Source organism: Choloepus didactylus, chromosome 10, assembly GCF_015220235.1.
Source record: "Choloepus didactylus isolate mChoDid1 chromosome 10, mChoDid1.pri, whole genome shotgun sequence".
NCBI classification, from domain to species: Eukaryota; Metazoa; Chordata; class Mammalia; order Pilosa; family Megalonychidae; genus Choloepus; species Choloepus didactylus.
In genome coordinates this window covers 112,737,679-112,757,728 of record NC_051316.1, presented here as the reverse complement: position 1 = coordinate 112,757,728, position 20,050 = coordinate 112,737,679, and the positions used below count along the sequence as shown (strand labels likewise).

Sequence of the window (20,050 nt, the reverse complement as noted above, 5' to 3'; positions counted from 1 at the left end):
TAACTCTACAATCAACCTGTGCACTTGGAGATACAAACTGCATCTCATACTTCCATGGTTTACCTTTGTTTTTCCAGTAGCTTGGGCCAAACCCGGGAGTTCCCTTGACTTTTCTCTCTCACATTCTACATCCAATCAGCTACTAAATGTACTTTTGGGATATATTCAAAATCCAATCCCTTCTCAACCTCCAGTGCTGACCCAAGCCACCATCATCTCTTACTTTCAGCTTCCTACCTGGTGTAGTCTTTCATCCCATCACTTGCTCTACTCTAGCCACATTGACCTCTTTTCATTGGCTCAAACTCGCACACACAGTCCTGCCTCAGAGCATTTGCCCTTGCTATTCGCTCCGCCTGGGACACTGATCCCTGTGGTATGTTCCGGCTTGTTCCCACAGCCCCTCCTCTAACAGGACTCTCAACAGTGAGGTTTTCCCTAACAAACCATTTAACTAGCAATACTCTTGTCCCATCCCAGTACTCTTGCCCCCTCTTCTGCTTTGTTTTATTCCATAGCATTATTCCATCTGACATGCTACATACATGCTGCTTGTTAATTTGTTTATCGTCCATCTTTATTCATTAGGATGTAAACTCCATGAGTGCATGGAACTTAGTTTTGTTCACATGTATATCCCCAGTGTCTAGGATAGGACATACATACTTACTAAATATCTGTTACATGAACCAATAAATAGTATCAAACTCCGATCTACTAGGCCATCTTTAATTTGCTACAATTTATCTTATGATACATACTGAAATCACATTCATACAATTTGCAATGTAGATTCTATTTAATTTCTAAGGGTTAGTTTGCCAGTTTGGGTTGTGGTATAATTAATGTGTAGTGTACTGCTCCCTTTTCAAATACAGTAAATAGTAGCTTAAAGAGTGTTTTTTTTCTTATTTTGTCAGCAATAATGACATTTTTTCCTTCTCTTTTTGGAATTTGGTTATATTGAACAGATTTAAATACCTTTTTTCAACAAGAGCTTTTTGAATAAACATTAATCTTTCAAACATGTTTACAAAGGTGCTTGACACATAGCAAGCAGCACTACAAAATGTTTGTAAACAAATAATTTGCATCCCCCTTTGGCCACATTCTGTACTTGGCCCTATTGGGGATACGGATAAATGTATAACATGTTTCCTGCTTTCAAGATGCTCAATACAGTTAAATATATAAACTGTGTTTCCCTGACTCACTGAAAGAGTCCTAAAGAAGAATATATGAAAAAGAAAATCATTTGCACATTCAATTATCTCATCAAAAAAGGAATACAATCTACAATGTTTGGCATTTTTGTCAGACTTTAAATAGTCAAGCAGTCATTCTCAAACCAGGGGGCCTTAAGATTCTGTGACTTTCTGACTCAGGGTGTTTAACAAAATTTTTTTTTTTTACGTTTTAATACAGGTTTACTTACAATTCATTCCAGAAAGTCCAAAACCTACGAGTAATTTTAAATATTAGGAACACCAATTCTAAATATTAGGAACCACGAAAAAGAGAGACATAATTGGGACAAGGAATTTCAGTTGCAAATGACTAAGAGGCTGTGAAAAACTCAGTAGTGTCCTTTAAAATATGACAACCAATAAAGGAATACTCCTGACATACCATTTTCCCCAGGGTAGTCTCAAACGCGTCAGAAAACTTCTTCAGCAGATCTGTGTCATCACAGCGAGTTGCTTTGTATAGCATCTCACAGGACTTGAACCCATGATTTGCAAAACGTTTTACTGAAAAATATTGGACAAAACAGCTTCAATTCAAACAGCTTGATTAATGTTTTCAAAGAAAAGATTTAACTTTCAGTGGAATAATTGTAACTAAATATTTTAATTCTAATATGTTTATGGGACTGTTATAAAACCAGAGACGACAGTTAAGGAAAGTTCCTAAATATGAACTGATCATAATACCAGCAGGCATTGGAAAATTTCTAAATATGATGTGCAATATCATCCTTGGAAGTGTAATTTACACATAGATAAATTTCTCCTTGGATCAGAGGTTTGCATTAGTTAGACTCAGCAAGATGCCCCAAAATATTAAAAAATAATAAAATCCTACTGTCTAAATCTGTGAAAGAGGTATGTAATACTGCCTCTATTTACTTCCCTAATATGGAAAAAAAAATAAAGTAAATTTTTCTGAGACACTGGCATTTAAACTCTATCTGAGGAAAGTGGATCAAAGATTTACTCTGGGGTATATTTATTTAGACTAAACAAAGAGATTGGGTTATTTATACAGCAAAGCATATTTAAGATTATAGAATAGTTCAATCTGTATCTAAATCAAGTCTAAAGAGAATGTGACTGACCTATTTCATTTCATTACTATACTGGATTTTAAATAGAAGCTCTTCTGAATAAGAGACTATACTTTATATTCAAGTTTATGGGTCAAGAACTACATGCTGATGAGTAACTTCAGATATTTCTGGTAAATAAAAATGAAATGGCCAAGATTATTTTGCCTTAAACTGAATCTTGGCTTATAGCAATCCAATCTTTGACAAGATTGCAGTGGGCTAATATTTTAAATTCAAGGATAAGCATTCCTTTTGTCTACACATCTCTGGAATTTCTGGCACCAAACCTGATTCCAATTTTCCTTTTTAATGCTTTAGAAATACACACACACACACACACTCACACACATTGGCACACATGTATTCACACACACTAAAGGAGTTCAAGATAAAATTAGAACTTACTAGCACAGTCTGGCCATTTGGTGGAATATGGAGGTTTCCAGATACCATCTTCATAAGCACAATAATACTTCTCAGTGGACCCTTCTGTGAAGTCATAGCCCTCCAAGCAACTTAGTGTGCAGTTTACTCCAGTACTATCTTGAGTACAAACAAAATCCCCATTTACAGGTGTGAATGGAACTTCACAAGGAGAACCTGTGCGAAAGCACTGTGTTATTCACATAAAGTGGTATGTGAAGTATAAATTAGATTCCAGGAGTCCAAGCTGAATTGTGAAAGACTCATCTCACCCACCACTATTCCTAGAAAAACTTTCACCATAAACAAATATGGTGGGAATGTGGCAATGTCTGCTTCTTGGTTCCTAGGTGGGCATACCCTAAAAAGCTCTCTCTAGGCATAATTAGAGGTTGTACATCTTTTGTGAAAAGCTAAAAGTATTTCTGATTTTGGGTTGTTATTTTTGGCATTTTCTTAATAAAAATGATAACTTGGTAGCATTGTGCAGCCAGTAAATGTTTAGAAGCTGTCTCCTCGAGCATTCAAACTAGGATCATGACAATAATATTTTGTAGCTCTAGAGAAAGTGTTAATAAAATGTTAATTTAAGTCTACCCTGGAAGAAATCATTTCCAGTTATCAGGAAGGCAAGTAATGACAATTGGAAACCTAAGTAACATCTATCAGTCTTCTAATTTTAAAACCTATTTTCTTTCACAAAACAGAGGGCTATGGTAACCACACGTATCAAGTGTTGCCTGGATTTTGGGGGGGCTTATAAAGAGAATACCTTTTATGATGATGTGGATATCACATGTCCTGCTATTGCCTGATGGATCAGTGGCTGTATATCGCACTATAGTCTCCCCCTGGGGAAAAAGGTCTCCCGGTGTGTGACTTCTGGTGATGACCAACACGGACCCTGGAGAGCAAAGAAGTGGTTGGATTTTGGGGTTACTGGTCTGCAGTCTCTTTACTAGTCACCTTATTTGACTGATGTTTCATCTTTTCTTCATGCAAATCAGCTGGGGCATTATATGTACATTGAATTTGGCCTCTAATACAAAACAAAACATTTAATATTTATGCCATAACACAGAAATAGTAGATTCAAAGGCCCTATTAAATGAAGGCATTCTTGCTAAACAAATGATTTTCCTTGATGGGCCAGTCTGGACATAGGGAATTTAATTAAGACATCTATTCAATTTGTATTTTGATTGTTCTTTTCTGGGTTTTAGTGCAAACTTCAAAGTGAATTTTCAGTTGTATTTTCTCATTTACCCCTGCTTTTCTAAGATTTCTTATAATTTATTTGACAAATATGTAAGAACTGAGTATGAATACACACCACTATGCTAGAGATATTAATAAAATGAGTTTCCGCCTCCAGTTTGGTGACTCAATAAATTTATCAGAATACATTCATGTACAACCATCTGCACAGGTTTAATAAATGTCCTTTGAATACTGCAAGAAGGGAAACCCCATAGATAAGCAGAATTAATAATGTTGAATTATCTATAATTATCCTAGCTTTAAAACATTTTACTTAATAATTATTCATTCTATTGAGGTATTTATATTTTGCTTTCCATTTCCTTTTTACCCTTTCTTTTTTTTTTTTTTTAAGAAAATATAATTTAAAATCCTTGCATTGTCACCTGAGTTGTCTGAGAACTGAGGCTCATCCCAGGTTGCAGCGTGCTCCTTGTCTGAGGCCTGGATCGGAGGTGGGGATCTGCACCGGTCTATGACAGGTGGTTCTACATCTACAGAAATGAAATCAGATAAGGAAGTTGCAGCTGATATTCAAAAGCGAGGAGAGGGTTTACAAGAGAACACAGAAATCTGCTTGTGCTGGTAAGACAAAAAAGGTCTGTCCTGAAGCCCCTTGAATAATAAGGTCTGTTTTATGCAGGATCCCTGCAGAACCTCAAAAGGAAGGGTTCCTTCTTGCTCTGCTACCTTCAGTCTGTGGAAGAAATACCAGGTTTTCTAAGTGACTGTACACAGCTGTGTCAAAGGCAATAGGATGTGGCAAGTGTTTGATTTGCAGATTCCACGCCTAGTAGTTGAGTTGACCCACCTTCCCAGATAAGCTAAAGGTGTAGAATGACTAAATCGGGCCCTCCCCTGAGCCTCCTCATATCAGAAGGGTCAAGACAGGGTTGAGAGGTGACTGAATTGAGGGGCAATGGGCAGAGATCTGAGTCATGTTGTAAAAATGCAACATGTATTGGAGGGTATGATATTGCTGGAAGGACAGGAGGTAATGCCTGAAGGTGATAAGATAACTGGCTTATAAGCTAAATAATATAAGTAAGATAAATTTTAGGTGAAAAGAACAAGATGTGCCCATGGGAGGATAGTGATGGACAGAAACGGAGAAGGGGTGAAACCCATTGTAGAAGTTAAGGAATTATGAGACTGTGTTGCTGGGCATTGCAATCTGGTTTGAAGGGTAGATCTTGGGTGGAGAGGATGAGCAAGGTTTCAAAGCCCTAATGAACATGGATGGGGTGGGGGATTTTTAGATGTCAGCACAGAATGGCAAAGAGGATAAACAGGAGATAATTTTAATACAGTTCTAGATTTTACACTTTGAAATTCTCTTATATCCATAATCACATGCCTTTGAGGTATGACGGATACAGGAAAAATATTATTTTTCTAATTTTGTAGGGGAGGGATTTCCGACTAAGCAAATTTAAGGGATGTGCCTGTTGTCATTTAGTTAGCACGCTGTGCCATCACCAGCATCTAGACTAAGGCATTTCTATCCATGTGTAGTAGGTTGAATTATGTATTTTTAGTTATGGTGTGGCCAGCTGAGGCAGGTGGGTCTAAGCCCTGTCACTGGGGCCTTATAACAAGAAAGGCACATGGAGGAGTCAGGAGCATTCCTGCTTGGCTGTATCTGACTGCACCCTCATTTACGAGGAAGTCACCCACTCTTCTGTCATCTGAAGAAAAGAAGAAACGTAGGCTTTGGAATGTTTTTTCTATCTCCTTCTCCCTCTTTATTTCCTCTCCTATTTTGAAAATTTAGCTGGACACTTGAGTACACATTTTACATTTCTCTATGCTGAGCCTTCACGATGAAAAATCAAAACTTGGCAGACCCTTGAATCACATTTCTAAATTTAAAATCCCAGTATCAGATACAAGAAATCCAATATATTCTGTCAGGTAAAAGTTCATATTTATAACAGTGAAAAAGCAATGAAAAAAACTTAGCACTATAAAATTGGTTAGACTGATTTCTACTTGAGTCTTTTCATCTACTTTTATCAAAATTTATAACTTATTGGGTAAGGAACCAGTTTGATACCCTTCAGCTATTTCAAGAAGATATGTAAAGGTCTTAAAATAAAATGAAATAAATGTACTGTATTGAAATAAACATTAAAAATAGATCTGAGGCATATATAGGAAAATGTCAACATATTATTGATCTAGTTTTTACAGAGAGCTTTCTATGTGTTAGGCACTATTTCAAATTGTTTACATATTTTAATTAATTAAAAACCTCATAATTACCATATGAGCTAGTACATTTATTATTCCTATTTTTGAATTGAAAACTGAGGCAGAGAGAGGTGACTGGTCACCTTGCCTTTAGATGGTAGAGCTAGTTATGAACACATAGTCTGTGTTTTAACCACTACAGATCACTACATATCTACCTCTCCATTCATAAAGCCTTGGTGGTGGGTACAGGGGTGTCTATTGAATAGGTTGAAAGCTTCAAGACCATTAGGAGATGATGCCATAAACCAGGCAAGAAAAATGAAGGATTGATCTGCAACAGTAGTTGAGAGGTTGGAAAGAAGGGGACAGATTTCAGAGATATTAAGTGGGTGAAACCAATAGACCCTGATAACTGATTGGGTATTGGCAAAGGAAGGAGTCAGAGTTGTTAAGGACAACTTCCAGATTTTTGCTCGGTAGCTAGATGTTGGTTGAGTCACTTTCTTAGCTAAGGAATACACCAGGTTTGGGTGAGTTTGAAATGCCTGTGGGATATCCACTTGGGAAAGTTCAGGAGGTAAATGTATATATTGGTTTGGATTTCAGTAAAGAGAAACAAACCGGAAAGACTGGTGTTGTAGAAGCTAGGGGAGGAGAGAGTTTTCATAAGGAGAGGATGGTTAATAATGTAAAAATCTAAGTAAATATTCTATAAACTAAGGACTGAAAAGCATGCAGAAGGAGTTAATACTGGAGATCTTTGGTGATGTTGATGAATGTATTTTACATGAGTGAAGGGGACAAAAGTCAGACTTGACTGACTTTGAAAACAAATGGCAGTTAAGAAGATAGAGATGGTAACCAAAGGCAACTTTTCAGAAGGCTTATCTGGGAAGAAATCAAAGAGATATTGGGATAGGAGGAAGGTCCGTAGGTTTCGACGAGGGAGTGGCTTGAGCAGGTTTCAATTCCAGCAGGAAGAAAGAGTGGAGAGTTACTGAAAATAAAGGAGAAAGAGAGAACAAACTCCCTCGGGTACTGGATTACTTCGGTGAATCTACACAAATATATTTGAAGAAGACTTACCAATAACCTTGATATGGAAAGTACAGCTGGCTTGGTTGCTGGACAGGTCAATTGCTGTGTATGTGATAGCAACGTCTCCAATTGGGAAAAGGTAGGGTGGGGTAAAAGCTGGATGTACGTGGACTGACACCTTTTGGAAATAAATAGTTTTGAATGTTAAAGTTAATATCAATAGTAAATTTATTCATTCTTGATTTATGTATTATTGGTAAAGCCACATTAAAATATGAAAAAAATGTTTCATATATAGGGAAAAAGAAAAAAATCAGGCATAGCCTTTTGGTGTTTTGTTTTCCAGAGTATTCTATTTACATCTTTATAGAGTTGGCATGCCAGTACACATGAAATATTGGTCCTTGTTTTTTAAACATAATATCTTAAAACATTGTTTCATGCTATTACATAGTCTTTAGAAATTAAGATGGCTTTTAAATGCCTCCAAAATGTCCAGTAGAACAAATATATGATGACTTGTTTCAGAAAATCTGTTAAAGGACATTTCATTTGGTTCCAAAATTTACTGCTGTTACACAGCACCAGGATGAGCAGTTTTGCCCAGATAACTGAAAGATATTTTGATTACTTCCTCACGATAGATTTCGAACAGAATTGTTAACCCTAATATTATTACCATTTTATTGATTGACAGTACTAAATTTCGTTCCCAGAGCATGGTAACAATTTGTATACCCATTGTCAATGTTTGATAGTGTCAGTGTTAAAGTTCCCTAATCCATACTGAATATCATCACTTTTAGTAGGCCAAAATATGGCAACTGGTCATGTGGTATGGTAACTGCGTAATTTGCCATTCCTTAATTCTTATGCTAAGATTAAATTCTCATATGTTTGCATATTATATTTCTTATTCTTGAATCATATGTTTATCTTCTTAGTCAATCTGAAAACTGTGATGTAATACAAAATAAATTTACATCCAGAAAATTTGAGGCATTTTTCTCTGGTTTTCTATATGTCTTTAAATTCAGAAATTTTTAAAAGTACAAACTTTAAAAATACTTTTGCATTCAAATATCATTGTCTCTTTAGCTGTAATTTTAAAAAATATTTCAAATAAGCTCAGAAAGTCATTCATTGAGTGGTTTGATAAGCATCCAATTATATTTGATTGTAGCTTTTTTTTTTACAGTGTTTTACCTAGTAGTTCAAAAGTAATTTTGAAGAGTATTTATGTATATGATTTGTGAATGTGACTTGACATTCTTTTAGTCAGTCATCATTTATAAGCCAACAGTTTTTTTCCTAAATTGTGATACCCACTCATGATATTTTAAATTCACATACATATTAGCTATCTATCATAGTTCAGCATCACATTGTTTTAATTATTTTTATTTTATAATATATTTTGAGTAATCAAGTTTCCCTCATTCTTCTTTTGTTTTTCCTAATTCTCTTTGATTCTTTTATCTGTGTGTTCTCCTACTTGGCACTTTGTGGAGTTATTTTGAACCATTTCGTCAAGTTCTAAAAATATTATGTTGACAGTGTCATTGGTATATATTTATTCTATAAATATTTAGTTTTTCCATCTACAAATATGGCATATATTTCCATTTGCCTTCATTTTTTTCATCTTTCAATGTTTCACATTTTCCTTTTGTGCCATTCATGTTTCTTATGTATATTCCTAAATATTATATATAATATCTTGCATATGAGTAGAATCCCTTTTTTTAAAGTTTATTATATGGCATTATCCCTTTTACACAGTGAAGTGAGTGTGTGTGTGTGTGCATGTGTGTCTTTAAATCTGAGTACTTAATTTAAACAGTTGTTTACCCCATGAAAATCAGGAATGTGAAGAGTAGGTTTAAGGGGCTCATTCAGAACACAGAGGGAAAACTAAGAGTCAGAATCAGGGAATAGCTAGTAGACAAGGAGGACATAGAATAGAGATATAACATATGAAAAATTGGTGTTCTTGAAGAAGAAAATATAAAAAATTGAATAAGAAAAATATGCAAAGATATAAAAGAAAACTGTGAACTGCAGAAAGCAACGATTCTGCAGATATAAAAGGCTCTCCACATACCAGGCAACATTAATGAAGATCAACCAATACTGAAATAAATCACAGATAATTGCCTATTTAACAAAAGTTCCCCAAAGCATCCAGGAAAAAAAGGACAGATTATCCAAAAAAGGCAAAAAGTCTTCTCTGAGGCATTAAATGCTAGCCTGGAAATGAGATATTCTCCTATATGCAAAGGCTCTGTAAATACACTACTCATATATGCTCTTTCAAAAAAACATTCCAGCCAAAAGATGAATCAAAATAAATCCCTCCCAAGCAGGGAAAGTCATGATTTGAAAGGAATGCCAGCAAACACCAAAACTATGTATGCACAATCTTAGTCTGAAAAACTGTGGTAAATGTGGTTGCAAAACAGATATCAAAGGGTACAAATTTTGAAAGGAACATACATAATATTAAAAACTAGTAATTACTAATAAATTAGAATTAAATTCCAGATTATACCAACAAAAGCTAATGTGGTTAAAAAGTTAAACAGATAAGTTGCTGATTTTACTTTGGAGAAATGCTACAGATAGTCTTAGTTTTTGCCACACATAATTAGATGATTATAGGTTTATGTATGTTAAAAAAATTATTACAAAGATGGTAGGATTTATTCCTTCCATACACAATTGCAGCTAAAGTCCCAAAGCTGAAGAAACAAAAGAGACAACCTAAGGATGGACAAATCGCCAGGCAACTTATATATTAAAAGTGGATGAACTGGCCCTGCTACTTTAGTACCCAACACCAAACTACATTAGTGGAGATATTTTGGGCAAAAGGGAGAATTTACTTAAGTAGGGAGTTGATGCCTGTGCTGATTTGGATATATTATGTCCCCCCAAAAGCTATATTCTTTAATGCAATCTAGTGGAGGCAGACTGATTAATCTGTTGATTAGGGTAGAAACGTTTGATTAAATTATCTCTGTGGAGACGTGAGCCCTGCCCATTCAGGGTGGTTCTTAATTAAATCCTTGGAGTCCTATAAGAGAGCTCACAGACAGAAGGAGGTCAGCGCAGCTCAGGGAGACTTTTGTAGAGATGCTTGCTAATGGTTTGAGATGCTTGGAGATGTCTGTAGATGCTTGCCCAGAGTTTGCTCTGGAGAAGCTAACAGAGGACCCTGACACTTAGATGCACAGGAGCCAAAGAAGCTAAGAAAGACAAGCCCAGAGACATTTTGGAGAAAGTCATTTTGAAACAGAACCAGGGAGCAAAGGATCAATAGACTCCAGCATGTGCCTTCTCAGCTGACAGGGGTGTTCTGGATGCCATTGGCTGTTCTTTAGTGAAGGTATCCTCTTGTTGATGCCTTAATTTGGACATTTTCATGGCCTGTAAATTTGTAACCTAATAAAACCCCTTTAAAAAAGCCAATCCATTTCTGGTATTTGCATAAAGGCCACTCATGGACCTTTGGGATGGTGGGGAGGATGCTGATAAAGGAGAGATCAGCATCTCATTCCCAAGCTGAATGCATGCTGGGCAGTACAAACCCAGGGATTCACCCTGGTTCTTAGCGTGCCAGCAGAGTTCTTGGGTGAGGCTGACACTCATCCCTTGCAATTCAGGGGCATATGTGAACATAGACTTGTACCTGCTTCTCTCATGGTGAATTTTGGGAAGGCTGAGAGGAGGGAGATGCTGGCTATGGGTCAGCCTGCACACCCCATGAGGAAAGCATATAGGCCAAGGGGAAGATAGCAGTGCTTGAGTTGTCCTGCCTGTAACCTGTTGCACATGTGTTGAGTTACAAGAGGTTACTTTAAATGGATACAAGATTCAAGTTTTTATTTAGCTATCAAGACTCTTCTTGTTAATCCATGAAAGTGGGTTTTAATTATGGAAAGAAACTTTTCTTATACCCCAAAGCAACCAAAGCACATGACTGGAGAATAGTTATTTTCTATTAGTGCTGCTCCTAGTTTAGACTATTCAAAATAAATTACATAATTACAGTTTTGATCATTTTATATATATAAAATTTAGCATCCTACTTTACCACTAAGAAATTTCCCTTTTTGAAAACTCTTTTACAAAATAATCAGAGACAAGGACTCAGTACAAGAATGTTCACTTCCTTCAGCATCATTATTCTTTCCCTCCTTCACTTACTCTGCTTAGATTTTATGATCTTTTATTACAACAATTTTCTTTGCCAATAGTTGGAACTGCTTTGCCTCTCTGTCTTTTTGTTGCAATTTTCTATATTCGAGAGAAACCCAATTATCTACTTTTCTCATGCTTGTACCAGAGAAGTGTACCAGATCGCTAAACTTGAATAGGCTCCCAATACTATCCAAGAATCCTAGTGAATTTCTCTGGTCTGCTCTCTTCTCCAAATGACTCTTCCAAAACTTCTGCATTCTTCTCAAACTCCAAAACTCTCACTTTTGGTTAATCCCTCTAATTATGTTTTGGGCCTAGAGACTTTCTCAGGAGCCATACACAATGATTACTTCCTCTCTTCCTTGTGTACTCAATGTCTCCATCTTGACTGGGTTCTTTCCATTTGTATTTCCATTCTTTTAAGCACATTCAAGTTCTTTTCTCATATGTTGGGCTGAATAATGGCTCCCCAAAGGTGCCCAGATCCTAATCCCTGGATCCTGTGACTCTGTCAGCTTCCATGGCAAAAGGGTCTTTAAAGACCTGATTAAGTTAAGGACCTAGAGATGGGAGATTATCCTAAATTATCTGGGTGGGCCCAGTGTAGTATCAGGAGTCCTTAGAGGGAGTCAGGAGGGTCAGAGAGAAAAGAAAAAGATGTGATAAATCAGAGTTTGGATTGATATGGCCACAAGCCAAGGAATGCAGAACCCTCTCAAAGCCTGGAAAAAGCAAGGAATGGATTTTCTACAGAGCTTCCAAAAGGAATACAGGTTTGGCAACACCCTGATTTTAGCCTGTAAGACCCATTTCAGACTTCTGACAACTGCAACTGTTAACTTTTGTTATTTTAAGTCACTGAGTTTGTGCTAACTTGTTATAACTACAATAGGAAACTAATATACCCCCCCAAACCAAAACCCTCTCTATACTCCCTGATTCTATTCTGTTATTGCCCTCCTTCTCCTCTGTTCCAGTTTGCTAATGCTGCCATTATGCAAAATACCAGAAATGGACAGGCTTTTAAAAGGGGGGTTATTTAGTTACAAGGCTATAGTATGAAGGCCAAGAAAATGTCCAAATTAAGGCATCAACACAAGTATACCTTTGCCAAATGAAAGCCAATGGCATCCGGAAAAGCTCTGTTAGCTGGGAAGGCAAGTGGCTGGCATCTGCTGATCCCAGGTTGTGTTTCAGCTCCTCTCTCAGCTGCTTTGTTTTCTTCAAAATGTTGCTCTTGGGGCATTTTGTCCTCTCTTAGCTTGTCTGGAGTAAACTCTGGGCTACCGTAAGTCTGCTTTCAATGTCCGTCTCCAAAATATCTCTCTCAGTTGCTCTCCAAAATGTCACTCACAGCTGCTCTCTGGTGCTTCTGTTTGTGAGCTCTCTTATAGGACTCCAGTGATTAAATCAAGACTGACCCTGAATGGATGGGGTCCATATCTCCACGGAAATAATCCAATCAAACATTTCACCCACAGATGATTGAGTCACGTCTCCATGAAACACTCAATGAAAGGATTCCAACCTAAACAACACTAATACATCTGCCCCTACAAGACTGCACTGAAGAACATGGTGTTTTGGGGGACACAATACATCCAAACCAGCACACTCTCCTTCTTAAATTTAAAAGGATGGCCGATAGTTGCTGTCTTCATTTCAATAATAAGATTCACCTTCAATTCACTCTTCTTTTTACTCCAGTGCCTACCATGTTAGTAAATCCAGTGAATGCTTTTCTATCTTCATCTAAACAGGTCTTCTGTCATTCCCCATCTCCACAAACAGCATCACCATCTATGAGTTATAGAAGTTATATGTCTACAATGTCATACTTGATCTTTCTGCTTCCCCTTCCTGTATCCAATCCATCACAAAGTCACATCAATTTTAACTTCTATTCACAACTACCCACTTTTCTACATCTCTACTCACTGCCAACACCCTATTATAAACTCTCTTTGAATTTCTCTAGAACTGCTGCAATAGGCTCCTAATTACTTTTCCTACATGCAAATCTCTACAGGGCAGCCAGATTGAAATTTGTGAAATACAGTTCTGATCATGTTGCTTCTTTAATGGCTTCCCATTGTTCTGAAACCCCTTCTTATGGGCTTTTCAGGTCTGCATGGTCTGGCCTCTATCAAAATCTACATATTATCTCTCAGCACATGTACCCGTGCCCTCTCTCGTCCAGTCACACTGGCTTCCTTTTAGTCCAGGGCATCTACTCTGCTACCATCTGCCATAAGGAGTTTGCATTTGCAATCCCCTCTCCATGGAATGATTTTCATTTTCCTCCCACATTCATCCCAACTCATTGGTCAGATTTCAGATCAACCATTAGTTTCTAAAGGAAGACTTTCCTGACCTCTCACTTCACACTGAATCCTGAGATGTCTTCACACCATCACCCACCTCTTCTCTGTAATGTATATTGTAGTTGGAATTATTCATTTAGTATATACAATTACTCAATTTCTGTTTAACACTAAATTCTGTCTCAATTTTGCCTCACCATTGTATCCCAATGTTTAACAAAATGACTGGAACTTAGAAGTTGCTCAATAAATATTGAACAAATGAATGATGTATGAATGGATAGTCTGTATAGGGTAAAATGTTATTTTCCCTATATGGATTTTTTTTCTCTCAATCCCTTGGTAGAGTTGTTCTGAAGCCCACTGAATCAGGGAAAGTAGTCAATAAGGAGAAAGTTCTGTGTTTCCAACTTGGTTGATGGAGTCATGGTTTAATATGAGGATTTGAATCTACTTGATTTTAACTTCCTGTCTCTGAAATTCCCACTGAAATGTTCAAAGAAATTCTACACACACAGAGAAACTGCCCTATATATGGGGTGCAGAGGCTTAAAATAATACAGAGACTTTGCACTGTCTTGATGCCTGAGCATCTCAAACCCTGTCATTGGTCCCTTGGAGACCACCCCAGACATCTGCTTTTACAAGATAAGCAGCTTCTTCCACCTGCCCCATGTCCTATGTGGGTTCACATCCCTGTAAAAGTCAAATACAAACTCTCCCAACTCCACTCTTGCTTCACCAAATTCTACAGCTCTACCCATGCAACCTTATAAAGGCACAGTCTCCGGGTTTGCTGTAGTCTTTTGCTCCCCACCTGCTTGGTTGAGTCTACATTTCTGAAGCATTTCCTGTGTGACCTGTGAACTGTGCCATGCCCCTCTGTTCTAGGAACCAAGAGAACTAATAAATATGTCTTTAATACACCTCTGGTGTCACCGGTTATCCATATAAAGAACCTTATAACACATGAGGGAACACATGCGTGTATATTTTCATACATGGAAGGGCTCAGAAAACATACCACACATTGTTATGGGAAATGAAAACTTAGGACATAAAAGAAAAGTAAAATTAATCTGCAAACAATCCTGTGAAACTGGGGGGTAAAGATACAAACCCCACGTTCTACACAAAGGGAATCGAGAGATATGCTTTTTCCTGATGCTTCTAGAGAACCAAGGGTTGCGAAAAATTTTAAAAATTAAAGAAAATCTCTAAGAGATTATAAAGAGGATATAATGACTTCCAACTCATGAGATAATTGATGTGCTGGTTTGAATCTGCTAGGTACCCCAGAAAAGCCACACTCTTTTAATCCAATCTTGTGGGGGCAGACTATTGTGGGTGGGATTTTTGATTAGGTTGTGTTTCCATGGAGATGTGACCCCGCCCATTCACGGTGAGTCTTAATCGTCTTTACTGGAGTCCTTTATGAGAAGATAAAAGGCAGAGACATTTTGGAGAGAGCTCAGAGACAGAAATGTCCTGAGAAGAACAAGCAAGGACACACAGAAGCCCAGAGACATTTTGGAGAGAAGGGCCAGCAGAGGTGCTATGTGCATTCCCATGTGACAGAGGAACCGGATGTTATTGGACTTTCCTCAGAGTCGAGGTATCTTTCTCTGGATGCCTTAATTTGGACGTTTTTATGGCTGTAGAACTGTAAATTTGTAACCTAATAAATTTCCATTGAAAAAGCCAATCCATTTCTGGTATATTACATTCTGGCAGCCTTTAGCAAACCGGAACGGTTCATCAGTATTGCAAAAGATAAAAACAAGAACAAAAATGGAAAACATAAAATAAGAATATATTATAAAATAAGTTGAGATAACATATGAAAACAATGTAAAGGTAAAAATATTTTATTAATAAACAAAGACTATCAGCCTATGACTAATTATTCTATAATGGAAATGTATTACATGTCCAATAATAAATTAGACATGTTTTAACCTAAATCTCATAGTTATTAACTTCAAGAATGAGACATTACCTAGTCATTCCTTATTCTCATTTCTTTCTCTCCCACCTCTTTGTATTTGTTGATATGATCTGAGATTTTTGCATTTATTTAATTTTCAGATTTTATATATATATATTTTGTTTATATTATGCATCTATTCTTATTCTTTCAAAAATTGATAACAGAATTTGCAGTCTGTTTTGTGACACTATTCAACATACTTTTATAATAATTATGTTTAAATACTTTTCAGTTTTATACCTAGTTTTTATCATAATTTCCTTGTGTTTAATTTCTTTGTTTTGATCAATTTCTTGGTTGTCTTGAGCATTTTTTGGAGTAAGTTGGTTTTTTTTTTTAAAGGAAGAATGAATGGAAGGCATTTTTTGAGTCTTCACATATACATGTCTGAGATAGTCTCCATGTGATCTTTAAATATTGATTGACAACTTTGGTGGTGGGTGGTAAATTCTTCAATCAGTCCTTTCCTCTCAAAATTCTGAAACGCACAATGGTGACTAATTTTCATCCCTCCTTATGACTGGGAGTGGCTGCCTGAACCACTGGGTAGAAAACACTGCTGGGCTTGTGGAGGGAAGGACCCCATCAGCTCCCTCAGAGTGGGAGAGGGGGGTGGCAGTGTGTCTTCTGACCCAGGCATAAGATGTTGTGAAGGAGGAGACTAAAAGCACATTTATTGTTAGATACCAATTTTTTTCCTTCTTGGATGATATTTTTTCTAGACCTTTGAAACAAAAGACTCACTAAAAATATGTATTGCACTTGTTTTACTAATTTACTAATTTTCTCTGGCACCCCATGAGTTCTCTGGAATTGCAGATTCCCTGGGCTTTCTTTAGCTCTTCAAATTTTTCTTTAGTTACATCATTGAGTTTTGCCTTTTGTTCTAGTCTCTTTAAAGTGAAAAAGTGATTGTACCTTGGAGCTCCATGCTTTGTAATCCATAGCTATTGTCTTTATTCTCATTGACTTAGCGCCTTTGTTTACTTTCTTCTGGTTCTTAGAGACTAATCAAGGTTGTATCAATATTACTGATGACTTTTTTATAGTAACAAATCTTTCATATTTTAAGATTTTCCTATTACATAATTCCAATTCAATACAGTTTTCTTTCTCTTCTTTATGTCTGTTTTCCCTACTGCTTTCCTCTAATCCTGTTCAATATTTAAAAATCTGCTTATTCTTCTACCATTTATCTCTTATTGTTAACTTTCTGTTTTTCTGGAACTGACTGAATGCAAGTTGATGTCTTAAACTTATTCTTATTTCCTGTGACAAATTATATTAGAAATGTTTCTTCTGCCGTGCCCTCAGAAGTACTAGGTGTCAGTTCCAAATTCTATCATAAAGCTTTCAAAGTCCCCCACCCCTATTTTATATTCATTTCTAACCTTTGAACAATGACAGTTCTAACCAGGCCAAGTATCTGGCCCACAAAACAAAGAAGGCAAGTTCTCCTCGAATCTCCTCAGTTCCCACTTGTTTGCTTTTAGAGATCTCTTGAATTTTTTAACTGGGTATCCGTTAGAATTCCTTAATCCACCAGTCTCAGGAAAACAGGGAGGGAGTTTAAGACCCTAGACCATACTAGAAGGAGAATTTTGTTTTGCTACAGTTTCTTCTGTGTGTTTTAGGAAGCTGCTATGACAAGGGTGTCTTCCTCTGAGTACCCCAGGCTTGCAAGCAGGAAGTTTATTTGGGGATGTGGCCCAAGGAAGTAGGAGTACAGGACAGGTGGAAAGAAAATGGGAAGAAAGGAAACTGAAATGATAATGCATTATTACATTGTCCACCCCAATGCACGGTATTTGATCTCACAGGAGCCTTATGAAAGATGTCTCAGAATTGTCCACCTGGAGAGGAAAGGGGGGGGCCTTTATCGATCAACTCCCATCCTTAACAACCAGAGGTGGCCCCAATGGAATTAACTCCCCAAGCCCCACAAAATGATGTCAGAGAAGCCCCATGGCAGGCAGTGAGCAGCGCACAGGGCAGGGGAGAGGCAAGGCACAGCTTGGTGGCCTGAGCAAAGCCGGTGTCAGCCTGCATGGAAATGATTGCAGCAGGCATGGAAAGAGTAAGAAGTAGATCAGAGAGGAATTAGAAGTGGTGCACAAGAAGTGTCCTAAAAGGGCCCACTTCAACATGCCTAACATCCTTGTTAATTCTGCCACGCATGACAGGAGTAGCTCCTCTTCTGCTAGCTCTCCGTTTATGTGACGCCCATGACTTCAAGATACTCTTAGTGAATGCAACATCACAACTAATTCATGGATTGGAAAGTTTCCATTTTAGAGATTTTATCAGAGATTTCTAATTAAAAACTCAAGGCTGATCATTTTCCCATCAGAGGAGGTCTTAACATTTATGGAAATATTCTATAGAATACTATGATTATTAAAGTCTTAGCAAATGCTCAGCATCGTACATATTTATGGGATATTTAGAATCCATTTGAAGAAGGATGTAAATGTTTGCACAAAACTTACCTTTTCACCAGAGTTGTCTTTAGCTATTGGGATTTGCCAGGTAATATTAGCCGAGTCTTGTTGTTCCTGAGGTCTTAGCCTCGATGTCCTTAGGACAGCTGATTTGGGGAGCCTCCACATCTGACTCAGAAAATACACAAATCAATTAACATATTGATATTTAATTCTAAGGTGAAAAATACAGTTATTAATTTTTTGTGACTTTTTATTTTTGCATCCCTGTCATAATTAACAAAATTTTTCATTTGCTGCCTTGGCATCCATCTTACTTTGGCTAAGCCACGTGCCTCAATACTGATCTTTGGCCTAGTTACTAAGCAGCTTTCTAGCTCCGGGGCATAAATTCTCCCGAAGCCCAAACCCACATCTGTGGCCACCACCCCCACACCTCACCCAAACCCTGCTGGACCCAAAGGATAAGCTATCTATTCCCACCACCCTTGGACCCCCAGTCCTTTTCTCTCTTTGCACATGTTTGCTTTAAACTAACCAAACCTTGACTCCTGCAGAAAATCTACTAACCTCCACCCTGGACCACAGTAAAGGCAGAGGCCCCTGGGGGTCCCCTCGCTCTGCTGTGTGCCCTCTACCTGCTGGTTGAGGTCCCCACCCCAGGTGATCACATTTCGCGTCAACCCCTCAAGGATCTCCTCTCTCTCTGGGACACATGAGTAACGGGCCATCTCTTCTCAAGTATTACGGCCTTGGTTTCCCATTGGGTTGCATCTGACCTCCACCCGGACACAAATTTAACTAATACAAAACAATCCCACTTAAACTGATTGATTTGGAATAGGCAAGTGCTTTTAGGATAATGTATCTTAGCATGGTTTAGGAGACACTTCCTGAATTGGGACCTGTTGACCTCTTAGCCTCATCTCTTACAACTCCTGCACTGGAACTCACTCTCCACATGGGGTTACTGTCAGTTCCATGAATGCTCTGTGGTTGTTCTTGTAACTGGACCTTTGCCCATGTCTTCTTTTCTCTACCTGAGTTAATATCCTCTTCCCACCTTACTTGGATAATTCCTATTGCCCTTTAATTCTCAGCTTAGAGAATTCCTCGAAAAGTGTCCTGTGACTGCCCAGGTCCATTTTGGGTACTCAGTCCACGAGTTCCCACAGCCCTCTGAACTTCCTAAGCCACAGAACTTCACCCACCCTTTGAAGCCAGAATATCTTTTGTCCCATCATCCCATACAGCGTCTGGCATATAGTTGAGGCTTGATAAATATTTTTGAATGAAATGAAAAAATTAACAGAAAAAATGAGGTTGAAAGTTACAGGAGGGAAGTGTACTTACACTTGGAAACAAGGCCTTCAAGTAGAGTTTATTAGCAGTACTAAAATATACTGTCAAAACAAACAGCAAATTAAAGCCAAAGATTTTTTTTGTAGAGTGAAACTTCACTGATACTGAGCTAGATGTTCTCACAATACAGATCGATATCAATAATAGTAAAGCTAACTTCAGACTTTCTTTTTAGACCTCCTTATTAGACATAATAAGGCCCCTTATATTAAGTTATATTAAATCAACTCTTCTGTAACTGGCAGAGGAATATATCTGAATTGATTTAATTGTGTTTCAGATCTTCTCGTTTCTTTAAATTTTTATTCAATTCATATATTCTTTTTCTGGGGCTTATACTCAGACAATTTTCCCTCACAAAAGCATAGTAGCATAGCAACTATTTGAATGTCTAAAAAAGTATTGATTTTAAATTAATTCTTTAATAATAGCTTGACTGGATTTAGAATTTAAGGGTAATCTTCTCTCTGTACTCTACAGACAC

General features: G+C 37.4%; 1 protein-coding gene across 1 annotated transcript in view; it reads right to left on the bottom strand.

The window, feature by feature from the left end:
- The window catches only part of SVEP1 (sushi, von Willebrand factor type A, EGF and pentraxin domain containing 1), a 195,409-nt gene that overhangs the window by 94,967 nt on the left and 80,392 nt on the right, over positions 1–20,050 (bottom strand). The window contains 8 exon segments of the mRNA XM_037797566.1: positions 1,630–1,751; positions 2,735–2,929; positions 3,525–3,656; positions 4,399–4,506; positions 7,295–7,424; positions 18,253–18,318; positions 18,320–18,376; positions 20,040–20,049. Coding sequence (XP_037653494.1) covers positions 1,630–1,751; positions 2,735–2,929; positions 3,525–3,656; positions 4,399–4,506; positions 7,295–7,424; positions 18,253–18,318; positions 18,320–18,376; positions 20,040–20,049 — 820 coding nt within the window.